Source organism: Pleurodeles waltl, chromosome 3_1 (genome assembly GCF_031143425.1).
Source record: "Pleurodeles waltl isolate 20211129_DDA chromosome 3_1, aPleWal1.hap1.20221129, whole genome shotgun sequence".
Taxonomy (NCBI): Eukaryota; Metazoa; Chordata; class Amphibia; order Caudata; family Salamandridae; genus Pleurodeles; species Pleurodeles waltl.
Genome location: NC_090440.1, coordinates 401,831,784 through 401,851,793, shown reverse-complemented (window position 1 = coordinate 401,851,793; position 20,010 = coordinate 401,831,784). Strand labels below are relative to the sequence as shown.

General features: G+C 42.7%; 1 protein-coding gene across 15 annotated transcripts in view; it reads left to right on the top strand.

Annotated features, from left to right (window-relative positions):
• Positions 1-20,010, top strand: part of PPIP5K1 (diphosphoinositol pentakisphosphate kinase 1) — a 1,126,642-nt gene that overhangs the window by 231,310 nt on the left and 875,322 nt on the right. For all 15 annotated transcript variants that reach the window (XM_069222621.1, XM_069222618.1, XM_069222612.1 and 12 more), the window contains one exon: positions 16,956-17,046. In XM_069222621.1, the coding sequence (XP_069078722.1) occupies positions 16,956-17,046 (91 nt within the window). The remainder of the gene's footprint in view (positions 1-16,955; positions 17,047-20,010) is intronic.

The following is a 20,010-nucleotide window of genomic DNA, read 5'->3' as shown; positions in this document are numbered from 1 at the left end:
GAGATATCTGGATGTGAGCAATTCAAATAAACATCTTGTTAATGGTAGTAGATTTACTAGGGAATAATATGGAGGCAGACAGATTCATTAGGCAAAAAGAAATGTTGCAGGAATGGAAACTGCACAACAGGGTTGTAAATACAAATTTCAAAACGTGGAAAACGTCAGGCATAAATGTGTTTGCACCTCAGCCAAAGCAAAATACCAAAGCTTCGCCATCAAGGTTTCGACTCACCATTCACAGGGAAATGTACTGTCAACAAATTAGTCACAGATCTTTACTTAAACTTTTCCACCAATTCCTCTCATTCCCTAAGTTATCAACAAAAGCAGATATGTAAACATGACACTGATACTAGTAGCCCTACAGTAGACATGACAGACATTGTAGTCACACCTATTCCCCATTCTGCTCATACTGTTGTGGTGAAGGTATGCCATCTGGAAACAGGAAGCCAAGCAGCCTAGCTCTTGAAGCCTTATAATTTGTCCATTTAGGATTATTGCATAGATGCCTGGATGTCATCAGCGAGGCAAGAAGACCCACCACAAGAAAATGTTATGCAGCCAAGAAGTTGAGTTTCTCCAGTGATGCACAAAATAGAATCTCCTAGAGCGCCTGATAAATGGGACAACAATTATTAAGTTCTTTATTTGCTTGTTGAACTCAAAACTCTATTGTGCATCTCTTTGTGTACACCTGTCCACTAAAGTGTCATACGGAAATGGATGTCCAAGAGGAATCTTTGTGATACCCAGTAATTAAAAGATTCTTAGAAAGCGTAAAAAGAATTCTCATGGCACTTCTGGCTGTAGACACAGATTTTCTTTTGGGCCTGGACATTTGCCACATGTTTGTCTTTAAAGGCGTTTCAAGTCACAACATGGGTTTTGACTCATCCATTAGTCCACAGTGCATCAGGACAAAGACTCCATCGCAGATTGTCTTATTCTGCAATTGGGTTTGAACATTGTGGCATCCCAGGTCTGGGACAACACATTCTTTGCTGGATTTTTCTGGACCAGCTTTTCCATTCTACAAACTCAGCAACTTCAAAAACATTTACTGTCTATCTGTTGCCCGTTCGTAGAGGCCTTCACTGATTCCCCGAGTGCCTTTTCAACATACCCACCCGATGACTTCTTGATGCAGACATCCCCACCGCAACTGGCATAGGCAAGACTTTGACGCAGTCCAGGTTGTATTCTGGAGAAAGTCTGTTGAGCAGAGGCTGTTATATAATGGACACCTTTCTACTTCTGGCCTAGGTGCAATGCTAAGAACCTTGGTCAGAACAACATGGCATGTATAACCCCTGCCTGTCCCTTACTATGACAAGTCTTCCTGTAATGCCTGGCAGGCATTCCAGTGTAAGAAAGCAGTCAGGCATTGAAGACAGAGGCATTGGGTGAATCACAGGCCTTCCAGGTGCCCAGGGGGTGAGAACCCTGAGATGTGCTGTACTATGAGGACTCCGACATCGAACAAGAGCAGGCCAAGCATCTTGTGCAAAAGTTCTCGGGACTGAAGACCAGATCTATGCCCCTTCCCTGCCGCAGACAGAGGAAGGTCAGCTATCTCAACCTCCACAGCGTCCTCAGACCAAGGCAGAGAACCACTCTTCAGAGAGTTGGGCATCAATCCCCAAGTCTAGCCTGAAAAGGCACCCACTTTCAGATCCAGCTTCACCAGCGGGAACAGCTTGACCTATAGAGCCTTCTTCAATTCTGAGCAAGCCTCCACTAAAGGGTGTCAAGGGATACCGCCCATGGATGCCTTTGGCCCAGGGATTGAACAACTAACTCTGAAGCCAAACTTGATGCCAAACGGCTCACCTAAACCGGCCTCAAGACCGGTTTTGAAAGAACCCTCAGTGCCAAGATCTGACACCATAGAGAAATCGATCCTGTTTCTGTTTTTTCTCCACAAGTAGCAGATAAAATTAAACATACATTCATCTATGCAAAAGATCCTCGGTCAGTCTCCTGCTCTGGAGACCAAATACATGGCCTTCAGTATCACTTGGAATTGTAAATTAGCATTTGAGGAGGAACTGTCCTTTGAGCCTCCCACACTTCTGCCCTCAAAAGGGTTATGCACAGTGGCACAAGCCTGCCCCTTTCCTCTGCCTCTAGGCATTCCATTCCACCACTGGTCTCGCACTCCTCTACAATCCCATCCTGAATCTGTTCAAACAGACTCTTACTCCGGTATTTCATACCACCCTTAGTGCCTGAGGTTAGAGTGGAGGACTATCAGGCTGATCTCCCTGAACGTCTCAGACTTGAATCCTTACACAACTAAAGCTTCCCTGCCTGAGACACTGCAGCTTGTCACTCATTAATCCGGAGGGTCACCCACCATCTCAATGTAAAAACGATGGGATGAAAAAAAGAGAACGATTTCCTCATTGAGATTGTCAAAATGGAATGATTGGCACAGTACCTCCTAAGAGGCATGATGAAAACTGCTACCAAACGTTTCCAGGAACCAGTGAATGCCTGAGTTGTCTCTCAAGGGTGGAGAAAAAATTCAAGCCGACTACTAACGACCCAGGATATGACTCACTTGTGATGCGCATGGTGCACACATGTGCTTCGGCTATAGGTGAATTCCTTCCCCCTGAAAAAAAAGGCGAAACGATTGATGCAGTTGGCAAGCCTGTGGCAGTGTGGACCGCCACACATTGGCGTAAAACGAACTCCGGATGCCTACTTTCCTGTTATGATAGACACGACTGGGAGACCATGGAAAATCTGATCAACCACCTCTTGGAGGCACAAAGGAAAAGAGTTAGTCGCCGAAGACAAAATCATATCTGGTGCCAACATTAGATGTGCCTTTAATGCCACAGATATCACCTACAGAGGAATAATACCAACATCCGCTTACAGTGTAATGCTTCAAATCTCTGGTTTCCTGCATGAGGTCCAACAGCTCCTTCTCAATATGTTGTTTGAATGTGGGGGCATCTCTTCATCCCTCAGGTCAATGAAGTCCTGGAAAAAAATGAAATAGGTAAATCAGTGGGTGTCCCACCAGTCTTCCACACCAAGGTCCACTTTCTGAAGCACCATACCATAGGCGGGGGCAAAGCTACAGCATCCTCTCAAAGGCAGGGCTACCAGCACCAGCAGCAGACCTGTTTAGACATGCAACCCTTGCCCAAGACCTTTACACAAGATGGTTACAGAGGCAACAGCTGAGGCAGGTTGTGAGCCTGCTCCACCATGGCACCTCAGCCTCCAAACACTGACTCCCCTTCCATTCCTCGATCATACAATAGCTGATGGGGGAATATAGAAGTATTTCACACCCCAGTGTCTCTACACAAAAGTGGTAAAGGAGTGTCCCCATCTACTTCTTAATACTCACAGAAGGACAGATTACTGCGGCAGATCCCAGAATACCATGCCACTGAACAAATACATCCTGTTGGAGCACTTCTACATGATCAGCCTGCAGGCTTTCATCCCTCTGTTCTGACAAGGGAACGTAATGGTGGAACTGGACTTAAAAGATACCAACTTCCACATCCTCCTTTATCCAGCCTACCACCTGTATCTCTTCTTTGTTGTAAGTGGATACACTACCAGTACAATGTTTTGCACTTTGAGGTCATTACTGCTCCAAGGATGTTCACAAAGTGTTTAGCCGTGGCAGTTGCACATCTGTGCAGGAACACCATCATGTCTTTCTAGCACACTGGTTGATCAAGAGCAGCAGGAGAAAACAATGGCTAGTACACTCAAACAGTGGTGTTCTTACTCCACAAGGTAGAATTTACCATAAGTGCCAAAAAATTCCACCTCCAGCCACAACAAATCCAGCTCTTCCTGGGGTCCATATTCAGTTTTGTGACTGGAAAGTGATACCCCATTCAAGAGAAGGATGATGGCATTCTAGAAGCTGCCGTTCTTTTTTTCAGTCAAAATGTTCTCTTACTGTAAGGATGCTACTGAGGTTGTTAGGATTGATGACTTCATGAATTGCAATAGTGTTGAATGCCAGGCTACAAATATGCCCATTGCAAGAGTGCCTTGTGAGGATCAGTGGGAGGCTATAGTGTTGGAAAAGGCCAAAACCCAGTATGATATACTGTCTGGCAGAGCAACAACTTGTTGCTCGGCAGAATTTTCCTCGACACTGTATATTCCTGGTGCCAAGTACCACGGACACCTCATAGAAGTGGGGAGCTCATCGTATAGGCATGACTGTTGAAGGCTGTTGGATCCCACAATTCTGACAGTCTCCTTAGCTGTCTGAACACACCCAGGAGCCCTTTGGGCTATTCACAACAGAATTCACTTGTCCTTAGAGGCAGACCTCGTAGATGGTAAACATAGTAAACTCAAAGGAAACAGGCCAAAAAAAGAACAAAGCAAGAACTACAATTAACAGATTGTCTTATAAAAGGGAAAAGTAACAATACCTGAGTCAAAAAGATCATCATGCAACACCTAAACTCTTTGCATGATATTACACAAACATCAAAATCCATTTCAGAGTCTCTCCAATCTGAACTGTCAGGCTTACATACAGATGTCTGAACCCTCTCTAACAGATTGGAGGAAGCAGAGGAACAAATTGGAAAAATCGAAGATGAGCAAAACAAATCTGATGTCTTAGCCAGAAACCTAATTTCGCTTGAGGAAGAGACCACAGAATTGGAGGATACAAAGAGATGTGGAAACTTTAGGATCATTGGCTTTCCAAAGGACTTGGAAACATCTGCGGAATCTGTGTAACCTTCCTTGAGTCGTGGATACCTGCATCCTTGGGTATAACTTTTACAAAAGACTTTGAGATCAAAAGAGCGCATGGAATCCCTAGTAGAAAATCCTCTTCACAACAATATGACCTGTAATATTTCCACCACTTTGATATTAACACACAGGAATTATTCTGGAGCAAATTACAAAGATAGAATCTCTGACATGGAATGATCATAAGATTGGTATGTCACAGGATTTTGCTACACCTACAGGACTATGAAGGACATCTTTTCTGAATCTCCGACCAGATCTTTGCACACTGCCTGTTCCTTTCTCATTTGTGGGCCCAGCTAAATTGAAGATCGCACATGAAGGTTTTAACAAAATGTTTGAGGACCTGAAAGTCCTGGAATTGTTTCTCAAAAACCTTATGGACTCAATGATGTCTACCTAATTTATAATCTCATGTGAAAGTTGATAACCTATACTAAATATATTTCAACTGCATTTCAATCTTGTTCTTCACTGTTCACAGATGTTGTTGGATTGCTGATAATGCCTTATTTTTTATATTACCTGTTCACTTGTTTACACTTGTTTGCACTGCATTGTAAGCGCTACTTATAATAGGATACCAGTGCATCTGTTGATTATCTCTGCATTTTATCATTGCTGAATGTGCTATACTTAATTTGACTAAATTCCCAACAAGATTTAGGGGGTGATTCTAACTTTGGCGGGCGGCCCCAACAGAATACCGCTACGCGGTCAGAAGACCGCCGTGGTTATTCTGTGTTTCCCGCTGGGCTGGCGGGCGACCGCCAGAAGGCCGCCCGCCAGCCCAGCGGGAAACCCCTTCCCACGAGGAAGCCGGCTCCGAATGGAGCCGGCGGAGTGGGAAGGGTGCGACGGGTGCAGTAGCACCCGTCGCGATTTTCAGTGTCTGCATGGCAGACACTGAAAATCTTTTAGGGGCCCTCTTACGGGGGCCCCTGCAGTGCCCATGCCATTGGCATGGGCACTGCAGGGGCCCCCAGGGGCCCCACAACACCCCTCACCGCCATCCTGTTCCTGGCGGTCACAACCGCCAGGAACAGGATGGCGGTGAGGGGGTCGGATTCCCCATGGCGGCGCAGGATTCCACAGGGCAGCGGAAAACCGGCGGGAGACCGCCGGTTTTCCGTATCTGACCGCGGCCATACCGCCGCAGTCAGAATGCCCTTGGGAGCACCGCCAGCCTGTTTGCGGTGCTCCCGCGGTCCCCAACCCTGGTGGTCTCGGACCGCCAGGGTTGGAATGACCGCCTTAGTCTCTTCATAGTTTTAGTGGAGCAATGACACTACAGTGTCAAGGTCAGAACGTTACTTCTCCATGATCTATATGCATTATGACTTTATGTTCCTTCTACTAGAAATCTTTACTTCTTGGCTGTGTGATAATGTCATATTGTGAAAGGAGCTTTTGTTTTTCTGCAATTTATTTACTGTTTCTCTGGTGTTGAGTCCATCCTTCTTTTCCCCTTGCATACTCTACTGTTCCACAATCATATTTGAGGGGTGGGGGGTTATCATTATTTCCCATTGTGCATGCCAGATCACCTCTATTGCAGGCAAAATCTACTTTTCCTTACAATGTGTGTTTTACAGTACTATATACTAACCATGTGTATGGATATCAGTTTTGCACCTTGATTTTCTTTCTGGTTTATTTGTTCAATTTTTTCTAAACTTCAGTAATATTTATTGGAAGAAATAAAAGAACTTGAAGCAAATTATAGCCACTCTTAAGGCATGTGTGGCATAAACTCAAATTGGCCAGATTTCAGTCTCCTGGAAAGAAGAATTTCTGTTATATAATAAATGTATGTCAGACCAACAGTTTCTTACTAATATACAGACTACATGCTAGAATTGATTGTTGAAAAATATAGCAGTTTCATTGTGATTCAATTTCTTTGTGCCAGGGAAGACAGGGCAAGTAGTAGAAACTAAAATTCATGCAATAATGTTTACTAAAAATTTTTTTATTGAGTAGGTTATACTGAGAACTACATGTTGTAGGTAAATGATTATGCCTTCCAAAGAAGTGGCTTCTTATTTTTATTACTTTTTTAATTTTGTTTTATTACCTTTCTTTGCTCTAAAGTGTGCTTTGAGTTTGGTCTGCCACAAGGATAATTTGAGCTTTTTATGATGTGATCTCACACATATAGAAGGTAAATGGAGGTAGAGAAATTATAGCATTTTCTGGTTTGGAATAAGTTTGCAAGGTTAGGACAATAAAAAGACAAAGCCAGAGGCAGAGAATGGGGAAAAGGCAGTTTTAGTTGGCTAACAATAACTAGATTATTGTGAACAGCATGCCCATAGCTCTAACAGTCTGTTTAATTGTCTTATGTGTAAAATAATGTTTTTGTATTTTGAGTGTCAGATCCAAGAGCTTAACCAGTATGTTCTTGTTGTGAAATAGTAGAATGGTGTTCATTTTTCCGAGTACCAGAACATATTTGTTCCAAGGTGAATACATTATAGGCAGTACAGCAACATTACATGAGCTAAGCCTTGCACTAACTTCCTGTAGGGTACCTGAAATCACTAATGAAAAGATCAGCTGTCCTGCTGAACCTTTTGATAAACATTCACCTACTAAGTTATGGGGGAAAATCAGTATACCTAAATGCTAATTAGTTGATAGTAACATCCTGCCAGAAATGTATTTTCTCTATTTTAACACTAGGTATCGCTAAACCTGATAGTTTGGAATACTCCTACTCTTCTCCTGTACACCAGTTTTATATGAGAATTGATTTATTGTTGTGCAGGGAGGCAGTGACAGTTAATGTTCAGGATGCGGAATTCCTGGGCCAGACTCTATTAGACCACACCCCACTCAAATTGGTGGTTACCTGGGGTAGACGCTGCACACGCACACCCACATGGAGACTAAATACCTATGCCTTGTTAGACACCCCATATAGGGAAACTATTGGGGAACCCATAGAGCAATACTTTACTGAAAATGATGGTACAGTGTCTGGGAGGGGTGTCGTGTGGGATGCCTTTAAGGTAGTAATCTAGGGCTATGCATCCCTACATCCTATGGTGTAGAACACACGCTCATAGATGAGATTAATGTATTGGAACATCGAATCAGGGCAGAGGATGTAAGGCAGGAGGTGGAGACGGGAGATGGGCACAAACTTTCCAACCAGTGATGTGAGTGTAGGACATTGACAAACTGGCTGGGCAAATACACTACGGGGAATATGGTGTTCGACAGTATGCTGATAGAGCGGGTCGACTTCTCGCATGGCTGCTTCAATTGGCCACCTCCAGAGCTGTCATAATGGCTATAAGGTCAGAAGGTGATAACATAACTACCTCACAGGCCACTGTTAATGCAGTATTTGCAGCATTTTACACAGTACTCTACACAGCTGCAGATGCAACTAAGGGAATGGCCCTGGGTCCATGCCAGGACAAGCTACCTATTCCATTCCTAGACTACTTGCAGAGAGCTGCCCTTGCCAAACTGCTCAATATAGCGGATGTACATGCAGCAATAGATCAGTTGGCGCACAAGACCCGGGGAGCTGATGGACCCTTTGTGGAGTTCTACACAACCAACACAACAAAATTAGTCACAAAACTTCTCCAGGTGTTCGAAGGAGCTAAAAACACCAGACTCCTAACCTATATGATGATGAAAGCGTAGATAATTGTTTTGCCCAAACCATATCACTATCCCTTGGATGCAAGATCCTACTGGCCTCTTTCATTGCTCAATACTAACTGCAAGATATTAGGGAAGGTGATGACAAACACCTTGACCCAAGTGATTAGTGCTCTGGTGCATCCGGCTCAAAATGTGGTTTTTCCAGGGAGAAATACTTTCCTCAGTCCCAGGCGACTGTATTTAATAATAGAGCGGATGCTGGAAGACAGTACAGTACTGATGATAATATTTCTATACATCGAAAAAGCATGCAAACAAATGAGGTTTGGACCTGAAATTTGTCACTGGATTGTTCTCTTATAGTAGTCCGCCCTGATGGATAGGGTACATATGGGCAGAGACATTTCCGATCCTTTCCCTATTGGCCGGGCACCAGGCAGGGGTGCCCATTGTCCCCCTTAATATTTGTTTTGGTAATTGAGTCGCATTTTGCTCTTGTTAGAGAAAGGGGCCCGAGTGGGGAATAACAAACTACGACACATGGGACATCATCTCCCTGTATGTAATGACACGCTCCTCTACATATGGAACATACAATGTGCTCTCCCCAACATACAGACTACGCTAGCAGAGTTCGGAAAAGTGACAGGGCTGTACCTTAATAAGGCCAAGACATGCTTTTTCCCACAAAGGGGCTGAGTGATACAGAAGGGAGGGATCAGTGGATACAGGGCTGGAATGAAGATGTGACACTTTTGAATACCTGGGAGTGATAGTGATAGCTTAGATGCTGGTACTGCAAGGTTTTTGTTCAATCTTGGGGCACTCCTGGTGCAGTTCCCTAGAACCTTTTTTAGAGAGCTGGACAGTGTCCTGATAGATTTGGTTTGGGTACATCACAGAAAGAGGGTAGCGCTGCACAAGTTATATAACCCGATCGATAGAGGTGGTCTGGGAGCACCAAACTACGAGTTATATAATGCAGCCGCCCAACTGTAGTGGCCCATGAAATGGCTGTTGGACCATCTGAATCCTGAGGCACTGCAAATGACACAGTTTCAGAGAGCAGTCATACAGAAGTGGCTGCTGGTTCCTGTGTGCCCTGATATCGCAGTTAGCAGACTGGCTAATGTGGTAAAGTACTGTTGAGATAAATATGTATTCACTAGGATGCCCAATTTGCCCTATTCTCTGGCCCTGCCACTAAGGGCAATCCCTGACGTCAATGTAATCACCCTACACTACAACACAAAGCACTGATCTCAGAACGAACTGCCCACATTGGGACATATGTTTGAATACACCATATTGCTCACATTCCTTGATGTGACTGATAAATACAAAATTGGCTTGATGTATAATGCACTGACACATGTCATTAGGAAGACATTGGAACAACACTAGACCGAGCCACACACCTCCAAAATCCTAGGGCTTTTATTAGAACATAGCAGGGGCAGGTGGGCCGTAACTCTGTTATACAGTGCGTTGGTGGGCTCCCGCCTTACTGAGTCTCCTAGCCTGCGATGATGGAATGGGATGACATCATAGTGCATGAGTTGACAACTATGCACTGGGAAGGGACGATAAGGCATGTAAAGACAGTATCCTGGAACTTGAGAGTCAACTTTACACAGTTCAGCTATTTTCATCAGACATTTCTTACCCTTGTAGGGTTGAAGCACCTGTTCCCGGGAATAGAACCAAAATGTCCTGTATGCACTTCACGGATCATGGACTTTCAAAACATGGTGTGGTCCTGTCCTGGAAAACAAGTTATTGGGAGGACATGGTGGGGACCAAGACCAAGCTTAGAAGGAAACCACTTACACAAACCACTGAGTAGTGTCAATAGGGACTGATACCACACACGAAAAAGACTAAATAAGCTATGGAATTTATAGCCCTGGCATACGCTCTAGACAAACAAAGTATTGCCATAGTGTGGAAGTTGCCAGGTGCGACAAAGCATCACCGGTGGCTAAAAGATCTCCTTAACAGGGGGACAGCGGAGACGGATGCTTGGGATAAAGTAAGTGAACAGGGCCTTAGATACCTTCCAGCCAATACATGGGACGACTATCCAAAACAGATGAAAACCTGCCATAAATTGAGGGCAGGAAAGGACTTGAATTATAATAATTAGACCTTACTTGGGACACAATATTGTATACACCAAACACCATTTTCACCAAACGCCATGGGTGTTCACTGTCACGCACTAAAGATGCCCTTTGTGTAACACAACACTCACAGTAGAGAGGGTGCCGAAAACTGGTGCACTTACAATGAGAAACTATTGCTTACCAGGCCAGGGACAGGTAGGTGGGGTGTGGCACCCATACTCATCAGGAAGGGACTATGCTTGAGACTGCTGCAGTGACTAAACTGATTTAATAGCTTTGTTCCCCTGGATAAGGGAGAGCTGTAATAGTTTCCTTGGTTTCAGTTGGTATTTATACAGGTCTCAGGGTCAACTTGACCCCCTTCCAAAAAAAAAAGACTGCATGGACACAGACTAAACACACAAACATGCAAGTCAACCACCAAGGAAGGCCAGACATCTTCAGATGTAAACCACACTTTGGAGAGATATCTACTATGTTGTGGGCAAGCATATAATGTCTGTTATCTGCTTGACTGTTCGTAGAAACTGTATGCAACTGTTATGACCATATAGGAAAATCAATAAAGAGATATTGAAAAAAACTTTAGGTACTGCTGAGGATCCATACGCTGCAGAAGAAAATTCCAGTTTGTGCAATTAGATGAATGTTTATGATGGGTTAGCAGTTCCAATTGACTTCTGGCTTAGAAAAGCCAGAAGCTTGTGGCCAATAATGTAATAGAATAGACAGTAGATCTCAAATAATGTTCCAATTCACTTGATTTAACTTCTTAATTACATGATTTAACTGACTCGAGTACCTGAGCCTAGAGAACTATCAAAGAAGATGTTAAAATCCAAATAAAACCCGTAACAGGGACCTTTACCCACAAAAATTCAGGGAGGTACAACTATCCTAGGTTGATAGAATTTCTAGACCACGGTAACTGATTTACAAAATTTATAAAGCTAAATATTGGAAGTAGATCTTGCTCTTTTGTTGGGCAGAGCACATTAATTTAATTTCCATATCAATTTTGAATCCAAGAAAATTGATTTGGTAATTACATTAATATATTGATGGACTTTTAGATTCTGAGTTTAAACGTTGTTTTATTCTGTGTTGCAAAGGTCTGTGTGGTCTCTCACGCCTCATAATGAGAGAGAGGTTCTTAAAGAACTCTATTTTTGCAAGATATTTTGAGCCAAGACTGAGTAAAAGGTTTTGATACAAAGTTTCTTATAGTCTATTGGGCCACCAAATGTATTGTTTGGGGCACTGTTAACAACATATAATGTTCTCTAGAGATACATATCATTCCAGGTCTGGACAGTTGAGTCGCCATTACTTGAAAGGGATAAATTACTCAAATACTAATAATACTATAGTAACCATTTAACTTGAAGAATTTTATTTAGTCTTTTTGAATGTCTATTACATTATCATTGGAGTCTAATGATATCTGGGCTCATCTCATAGCAAAGACAATAAGTATGGCATTCATAACGGTGTGATGGACCTCTGATAAGCAATTGATAAACACGCAAAAACATATACAAAAATTTAGCTTTTTATATGTTGCCAGGCTATCTTTGTTTATATGATTAACTACAGAGGCTGACAACCTAAAATAGTTCAGAGCTTACTTGAGTCACTTTTTATGCTAAATTGTGCTGTGCCTAAAATAGATTAGTATGGAATATCACAGAAATAACCACTGCTAGAATACAAAGTATTTAGATGTTGTTTGTAGGCCTTGCATAGTGTAGCACCCAGTATTAAGAAGTTACATCATGTATTAAGAAGTTCAGCCATGTAAATTCAAACATGATTGGTGATGAAACTTTCTACAGTCAGATGGTGAATAATGGGGCTTCTGACGACTTTTCTGTGGTTCTTTTCATGCTTAACAATTTTCCATCTTTTGATTGATCATCTTCCATGATCTCCTGAACATGTAGATTGATGAGTGCAGTGCCAGATCATTACTAATCACGGGTTGCTGACCACAGCAGTGGAGTTTGAGATAGAACATGTTGATGTTGTGACAGTTCTAAATCATTAACATATATTTAATTCTTATTTGGTCTCTTGTGACTGATGGTTTGAAGAAAATTGTTTTTTATTTCTGTTGTTTTTAAGCATGAGCTTCCCTGAAAATATTGGATCCACTTGATTATGTCCAGAATGGTTTTGCTGCTGTGGTAAAAGCTGAAAAATGAAACCCTTTTCAGGGACAGTAAATAGGTCAAATTGTTCAGATGATATAGACTCACCGAATGATCTGTCGCACCACTTCCATTATTTTTCCCATTCAGGAACGCCTGTCATCTTTTCTGCTTTTGTGTTGTAGACTAGTTGCTTTGTTTCACAGATTCTGTAGCTACATGGATTTCAATTAAATCCGGTGTTCAGTGAGTGAAATAGAAGAGAATTGGGTTCCCTAGCAATGGAGGTCTTGCTACCTGCAGTGGTCCAGACTGGATGTTTTGCGTACTGCAGCCCATACTCCTCCGCTCTCTCTGCATTTTTCATGGTCGTCTTTCCAAGCTTGTCTCTTGCATTGGGGGCTGACTATCGGTAAGTAATCTGTGTGCCCTATGTCCACTTGCTCACCAGAGCCTGCTGTGGTCCTGGAAGATGCTTAAACGTCTGGCCATAATTTTGAAGGTGGACATTTGATTTCATAAAGCTGCATGGTTTATTTCCCTTTAGTTTTAGTAAAACAAATTGATCTGGAAAGTACATGACATCTTTCTGCTTATGAGGAGGATAGTTGAAAGAAGCAAGACTGTGGCCCAGAAAAAGTCTCTGACACACTGTATCAAAAGCAGCTGATAGGTCAGGATAAGTAGGTTTTTAGGAGTGTTCGGAGTGCTGCTAGAATATAAGATATATAAGACTATAAGATGCTGTTATAAATATAAGATATATAAGAATATAGGATAATTAAATAAGGTAGGACAGTTTCTGTAGTGTATGAGTGAGAATAAAGAAAATAAGAAATATTGATGGTGAGCTTAGTGCTAGCAAGCCCTTAGGCTTTCCGCACTCTGCACTTTTAACAGTATTTGAAACTCTTTATTTTAATGTCTTTTTGATGGATTGCTTTTGTTAGGAGGGATTGCATTCACCTTTTGTTCTGTCAATCTAAGGTGTTCTGCGCCCCGGTCTGCCGCAGCACCAGCTGATTGAGCGGCGAGGGTGTTATGTTTGACTGCTGTACCCCACTGCCTTCTGTGCCACGACCGCACTGCCATTTTGGGAGATGGCTGTCTAGTGGTTTTGTTTCCTCTTAGCAGAAGCCTATACTAGGCTCGTGCTACAGTGGATGCACTCAGTGGGCCGGCCACCGGCACGCGAAAGGCAAGCCCATCCGTGCCGAAACATTCTTTAATAACCAGTGAGGTTGATTCCAGGTCTCTGACTGTGCCTCCATTTCTGGGGCATCGGCTGCTCTCACCAGGTACCACTGTAAGTACCATCGCCTATTCCACCTCGCCTATTCAAGGCTTTTGCTGCAATCTTAGATCCATACTAAAACATGCTACCGAAATCTGGGAAATTCTACATTCATTTTCCCCATATTTCTGTTTCTTCTCTTAAACCTGACTTAACGCCATGGCGCTCCTGTAAATCTCCCTTGCTCTGCCTGACAACTACCAGCTAGTTAAACTAGATGGAGAGTCCAGATCAGTAGGTAGTATAGCTATTGCATTTCAGGATTCTATCAACGTCCAACTAATTAAAACTCTACTCTTTGATTGGGTGGAAATTTGTATTTTTATATTTAAGTCAACAGTTAGGGATCACTGCATGGGCACACTCAATTATCGTCTGCTAGGTGCTAAGGAAAACTTTAGTAGTTTCATTGTTAAATGCATTGCTCCTTTTGTTCTGTCCTCCAACAATTTTTGGGTTACTTCAACTCCCCTGGAGAAGTTGATGAAAAACCCTGAAGTTACTCCGTGTTATGCTGATATGGAGATGCGTGGCCTACAACAGTGCACTGCTGGTCCCCCTCACGTGGCTTATCATACCCTTAATCGTTAATAAATCTACACATCTAGAAGTGGAAAGTCTGGCCCCTTTGACCTAGACAGATCACCATTTAATCAAATTGCAGATTGTATGGAAGGACAGACCAAATCATCCTTCTGAAGTAGTGAACAATGCCCACATAGCCTGGAACAATATCTTGTCAGATGTATTTTCTAAAGCATTTGCCCCGGCAGCTGGAGATCTGAGTTCGGATGTTAATTCAGCCCAGATTGTCTGTCATCATGTCCTCACAGTCGCTTTTGATAGACAAGTACAGTTTAAACAGGTTAGAACGTCGCCTCCAGACCTCATGCCTCGTGGTTTTCAGTATTCAGGTTGGCAGTATGAAAGCAGCCTGTAAAAAGCAAGAAATACGCTGGCGTCGGTCTAAATTGCCCAAGAACAGAGCAGCCTATAAACTAGCTCTTATGAGCTACTATGCATTTATTAGGAATACTAGGACAGCCTACATTTAAAGAAATTGAGAACATTGGTAATTCATCTAAAGAGCTTTATAGAGTATTGAAGGATTTTACCACCCCTTGTGCCTATTCCCCAGAGCACAAAGACCTCTCAGCAACTCTGTGACTCTTTGGCTGATTTCTTTGAGGAAAAAATAGAAGTCATCTGTAAAAAGTTACCCACTAGCCAGAGTCACTTTAAGCAAATGGATGGGTAACTGTCTTCATCTGAATCCTTACCACCCTGCCCCCAACCATGTTTGAACCCTGCATGTTAGATCTGCAGACGTGGCTTCTGGTTAAAGTGAAATCCGGGTCCTCTGCCAATGTATGTCCTCCTAGAGTTATTGCTAAGCTTGCACCTATCATCTCCTCTGCCATTCTGTCCCTCTTCAAACTTTCCTTAGATACGGCCAAAATCCCACTAGCCTTGAAAGCTGCATTGATCTCCCTATTATTGAAAAAAACAAAGGTAGACCTTATAAATGTGGCCAAATGTCACTCTATTTCTCTGCTTCCCACTGAGGAAAATTCTGGAGAGCCTGGTTAATAAACAGCTTGGTTCTCCACCATGCGACTACTGTGGAAAATCTTCCCCTGGTTACCATCTGCTGCAAGGAAAACCTTGGTTCAGGCTCTGGTTATAAACCGATTTAGACTAAGGCAACACCTTGCTCAGGGCTACTAATGACACTTTGCTGGCCAAACTCTAGCTTGTGTAGAACATGGCAGCTCGCTTGGTTTGCAGTTTGTTAGCATGCGCTTCGTCTGCACCTAATTTGAGATTCCTGAACCGGCTGCCAGTCGGAAAGCGCACTATTTTTAAGATCTCCTGCCTTACTCATAAGGCCCTGATGAGTGGAACCCCCTTATATCTAAAGGACAAACTGAGTAACTGGTCCTGCAAGAATGCTTACATCAAGTGACAAAGCATTCCTGATTGTCCTTTGCGTTCGTGCCTCTGGACTGGGCTTTTTCCTTTCTGGCCTCTTTTGCCTGAAATTAACTTCTGTATTATCTGCGTTGCTGTTTGGACTTTCCCAACATTACAAAACTTTTGAAGACTTGGTTGTTCTGACTGTTGTGGTGTTGCTGTACTGGCCCAGTGCCGAGATATACCCTTGGTATGTTTCACCGCACTATACTAAGTAGAAATAACATAACATATAGAAGTTGAAAGACACATAGGAGGACGTATGTACACTGAAAATTGGTACAAAGGGCTTAGTCAATTGAAGAGTTTTTCAGAAAGTTAAAATGGAAGGAGCTTGCAAGAATTTGAAAGTTGTTAGACTAAAGAGGCGACAGATGAGGTAAGTGGAAAAAATGTGGGTAAATGGAATACAAGTCACTGATTCTGAAAAGGCGTGGAGTAGTAGTGAGAATGTTTCAATTCACTGATAGAGGCTGCAGAAGTTGGAGCTAAACGATTAAAGAATAAAGACATATCAAAGGCAGTTGTAACTTAATGTGCAAATTGAAGTCAGTGAACACTAAACAATCAAATAGATCAAGAGGAAGAACGTAAGCACATGGTTTATAGAAGAGCATTAGTAAGAACGTTGTGGAGTGAAGAGGGTATCTTAGTTTCTGGAACAGCATTTCGTTAGAAAAGTAGAGAGAATCTGAATATGAGGCATATGAAGCGTGGGACATCAAAATGTACATCAGCATGGAAGTGGGGTTTCTTCCAGTATAATACAGCTTTACAGAGTTTCTGAAGGATGTGAGGGCTCGAGGAAACAAGTGTTGCAGATGGTTTATGAGTGATGATCAGTATGTGAAAGGTTTTGAAAGCAAAGTTTGATGATTGTAACATGAAGGTTTTTAAATGGGAAAAAGAGAATTGAATAACATGAGCCAAATTGGTATCAATATTGGTACCAGGAGCCTACTTTGAAATCTACACACAATAGTGGATAATATATAGTTGTTTATTTTCCCTATTTTACAGGATTTCCACTTGACAAAGCAGTTGCATACTCCAAGTTACGGAACCCATTTTTGATTAATGATCTGAATATGCAGTATTTCATCCAAGACAGGTACGTTTAGACATTCCTTTTGGCATTTTTTTTATTTTCCTCTGCACTCATCAGGGTGTTCTCTTTGTTTTCCTCAATCCTTTTCTCTTTCCTCTTGTCAGAGCACATGTTGTTACCAGCCTTCTGATCTAGTTTCTCCATTGCCTTTTTGTCAGAGCCATATTTCGGAAATAAAGAACCAGGGAATATGGCACCATAGAAGAACTACCACACCTATCAGTTTGGATAATTTTTTAGCCTAAGTTGTTCACAAAATTTCCAGCACTGCCCAGTAGAATGGTAAAGAGGGACTTGAGAGGAATTTCTTATTGTCTTCAATGTCCTTCCCCAGGATCAGGCTGGTAGGTGAGGTTTCACTAGGGGCTAAGGCAGACATCACTAACTCCTGCCCCTCCTAGCTATACCTATTTTCCTAATCTTGGTATTTTGTGGTGAGGTGAGCGGAAAGTTGCGAGGGCTGAGTGCACCACTGTACCTCTCTTACGAACTGGAAAGTGTATTTAGTTATTGGAAGAGACGAGAGCAAAGGTGGGAGCAGCTAATTCACTGCTGTAACTGCTTCCACAGAGAAATGCTATCCCTTGAACAAGGTTGTGAGAGAGACTGCTAAACTATTGTACCTCTTCTAAGGAAAGGAGAGCGGATGAATGGAAGAGGTGGAAGGGACTGTGGCGGTATTGTATTTCTGCCATCACAACGAAAAAGCCAAGCTTATGGATGTGTGGCCTTACTGTGTGTTGCTTACCAAGGGGTGCAGCTGCTAGAAACAAGTCAGCTTCGTAACATCAGACTGACATGTATTGATGGTAATTGCCCTTTGAAGAGTGGTTTCATTAAAGAAACTGACATCAGCATGGCAGGGAAATATTGCACATCATTCATGTAGGAGTGTTAAGTGACAGTGTTTCAGCATTCCATGCCCCCTCACACTTCCATCCAAACCCAGCAAAGAAACTGACAAAAGGGATGCTTCCCCTCCACCATGTTGTGATTGTACAGGATGTCACGCTATACTTGACAAAAAAGGTTTTCTGTGTCTCTTTCATGCAGTATGGAAGAGGCAGGCCAGGAAAAGTTGCTGTAGAGATATTGAAGCTACAGTTTAGGTTGGGACTGCAGATCATAAAGCAAAGCATTGGAAGCACTAGGCTGTCCGAGACTGCCATGTCCTTCTCAAGAAAAACTCTGTGGTTTGCGGAGTATAAAAGCTTTGCAATCGTGTTCTTCCTTTGCATATAGCCTTCTATCAATAAAATCCCACCAGTGCACCAACTGTAGAGGACACAAGATCTGTGGTCATTTTAAGGGAAAGTTATAAGAATCACATCCTCTACTGGACATAGCTTCATGCTGGGGATTCTGCAGCTGCAGACTTGCAGGAGCCTGTTACTGCAGATAATGTGAAACTTAAACCTGAGTCTGTGGCTTGTTTGTTCTGTTGTCCATGATGAGTATAGCAAATTATGACACATATTGTATAACTTGTATATTATTACTTATGTAACTGCTGTACAAAGTGCATTAGTGGCGAAAGGGAATGCAGCACAGAGACAGAGATGTGTCTCCAGAGACTGCTTGGGAACAAACAAGAAGTGCTCACTCAGGCCAGTATGTGAAAGCCTTAAAAAGGCAATAGAAGCTATACCTGAGACAAGATACCAGGGAGGTAAAATATAACCAGTAAAGTGTGCAAACACACTTACTGTCATGCATGACAACTTGATGCGCTACTCTTAACAGTTGAAGTACTCCGCACAGGGGCGCACAGTGCCATGACAGAGCCTTAGTTCATCTTGGGGCAGCCAAGTACATGGGCGACGATCAGTGTTTTTTTTTTTTTTTACTGGATGCTTTTTTTTCACCATAGATGTAAGCCTACTGTGTCAGTTTTCCTTTCTGGTTTTATTTTGTTATTTGTTTGTTTCAAACCCCCTTCATCTGTGATTATTTGACTGACGAGTGTTCTTGTATACTCAGTAGTGGCCAAATGATCATAGTGGACCATTGGGCTTATACTGCCTGATTGCCTTGGTGGAAGTAAGAAATATTCTGATTCCAGGTTTGAAAAATCCCTATAATTCTGTTGTTTAGGGGTTGAAGTGAAGTCACAAGAGAGATTGGAGGCTGAGCCCATAGAGTCATGGCCTACTGAGACACAAAAGTGATGGGATTGAGGCAAGATATATGGGTTTGGGGGTTGATGCAGAGGGGTTCAGAAAGAGGCAGAAGAGGGATGAGGCAGCATGGCCCTTCAGACCTAAAGCTAGGAGATATGGAGTGAGTCACAAGGGATCAGTGAGTAGGCCTAAGGAGAGGTGCTTGGGGGTCTGAGGGCCAGACAACATATGAGGGGGAGGGGTCCAGAGCCACAGAGGTTGAATTTCTACCCCCTCTGTTGCATGGATGTAGTTCAGTGCACCACCATGAATTAAAAATCCAGTTAGAATATAACCCGTGCACAATCCACTGAGCAATACTTTCCAGGTGGTGTTTTCTGGTCATGATTAGCCATGAGTTCAGGGACACATCAAAACTTCAGACCAGTTTTCATAAATGAATAGCACTAAGACACACGGGGTGACAGTTTAAAATGTTTATTTTCGAAAACCCAAGTGGATAAAATAGGAACTGTAACCACAGAAAGAGAGAAAATATAGGCAGCAGTGCATAACATGGTCAGCAAATACAACACGAATCATCCTAACATAGTTAATACATTTCTAGCATACTTGCACCTATTTACAACATCTAAGCATTGCCCTGAGATTAGCAGAAGGAGAAAATAGAAAGTCTATAAATAAAGTTTCTTTCTATGGATCACACAGCATATCTTCCTTAGCAAGAAATGGATGTTTAGCTATTTTCTCTCCTAACCCTTGCCCAGAAATGTTCAGCAACGCTGGGCTAAAGGCTACTTCTCTGCGCTGCTCTCGGAGCCCCGGAGCAACCCCCGACTGGTGCTAG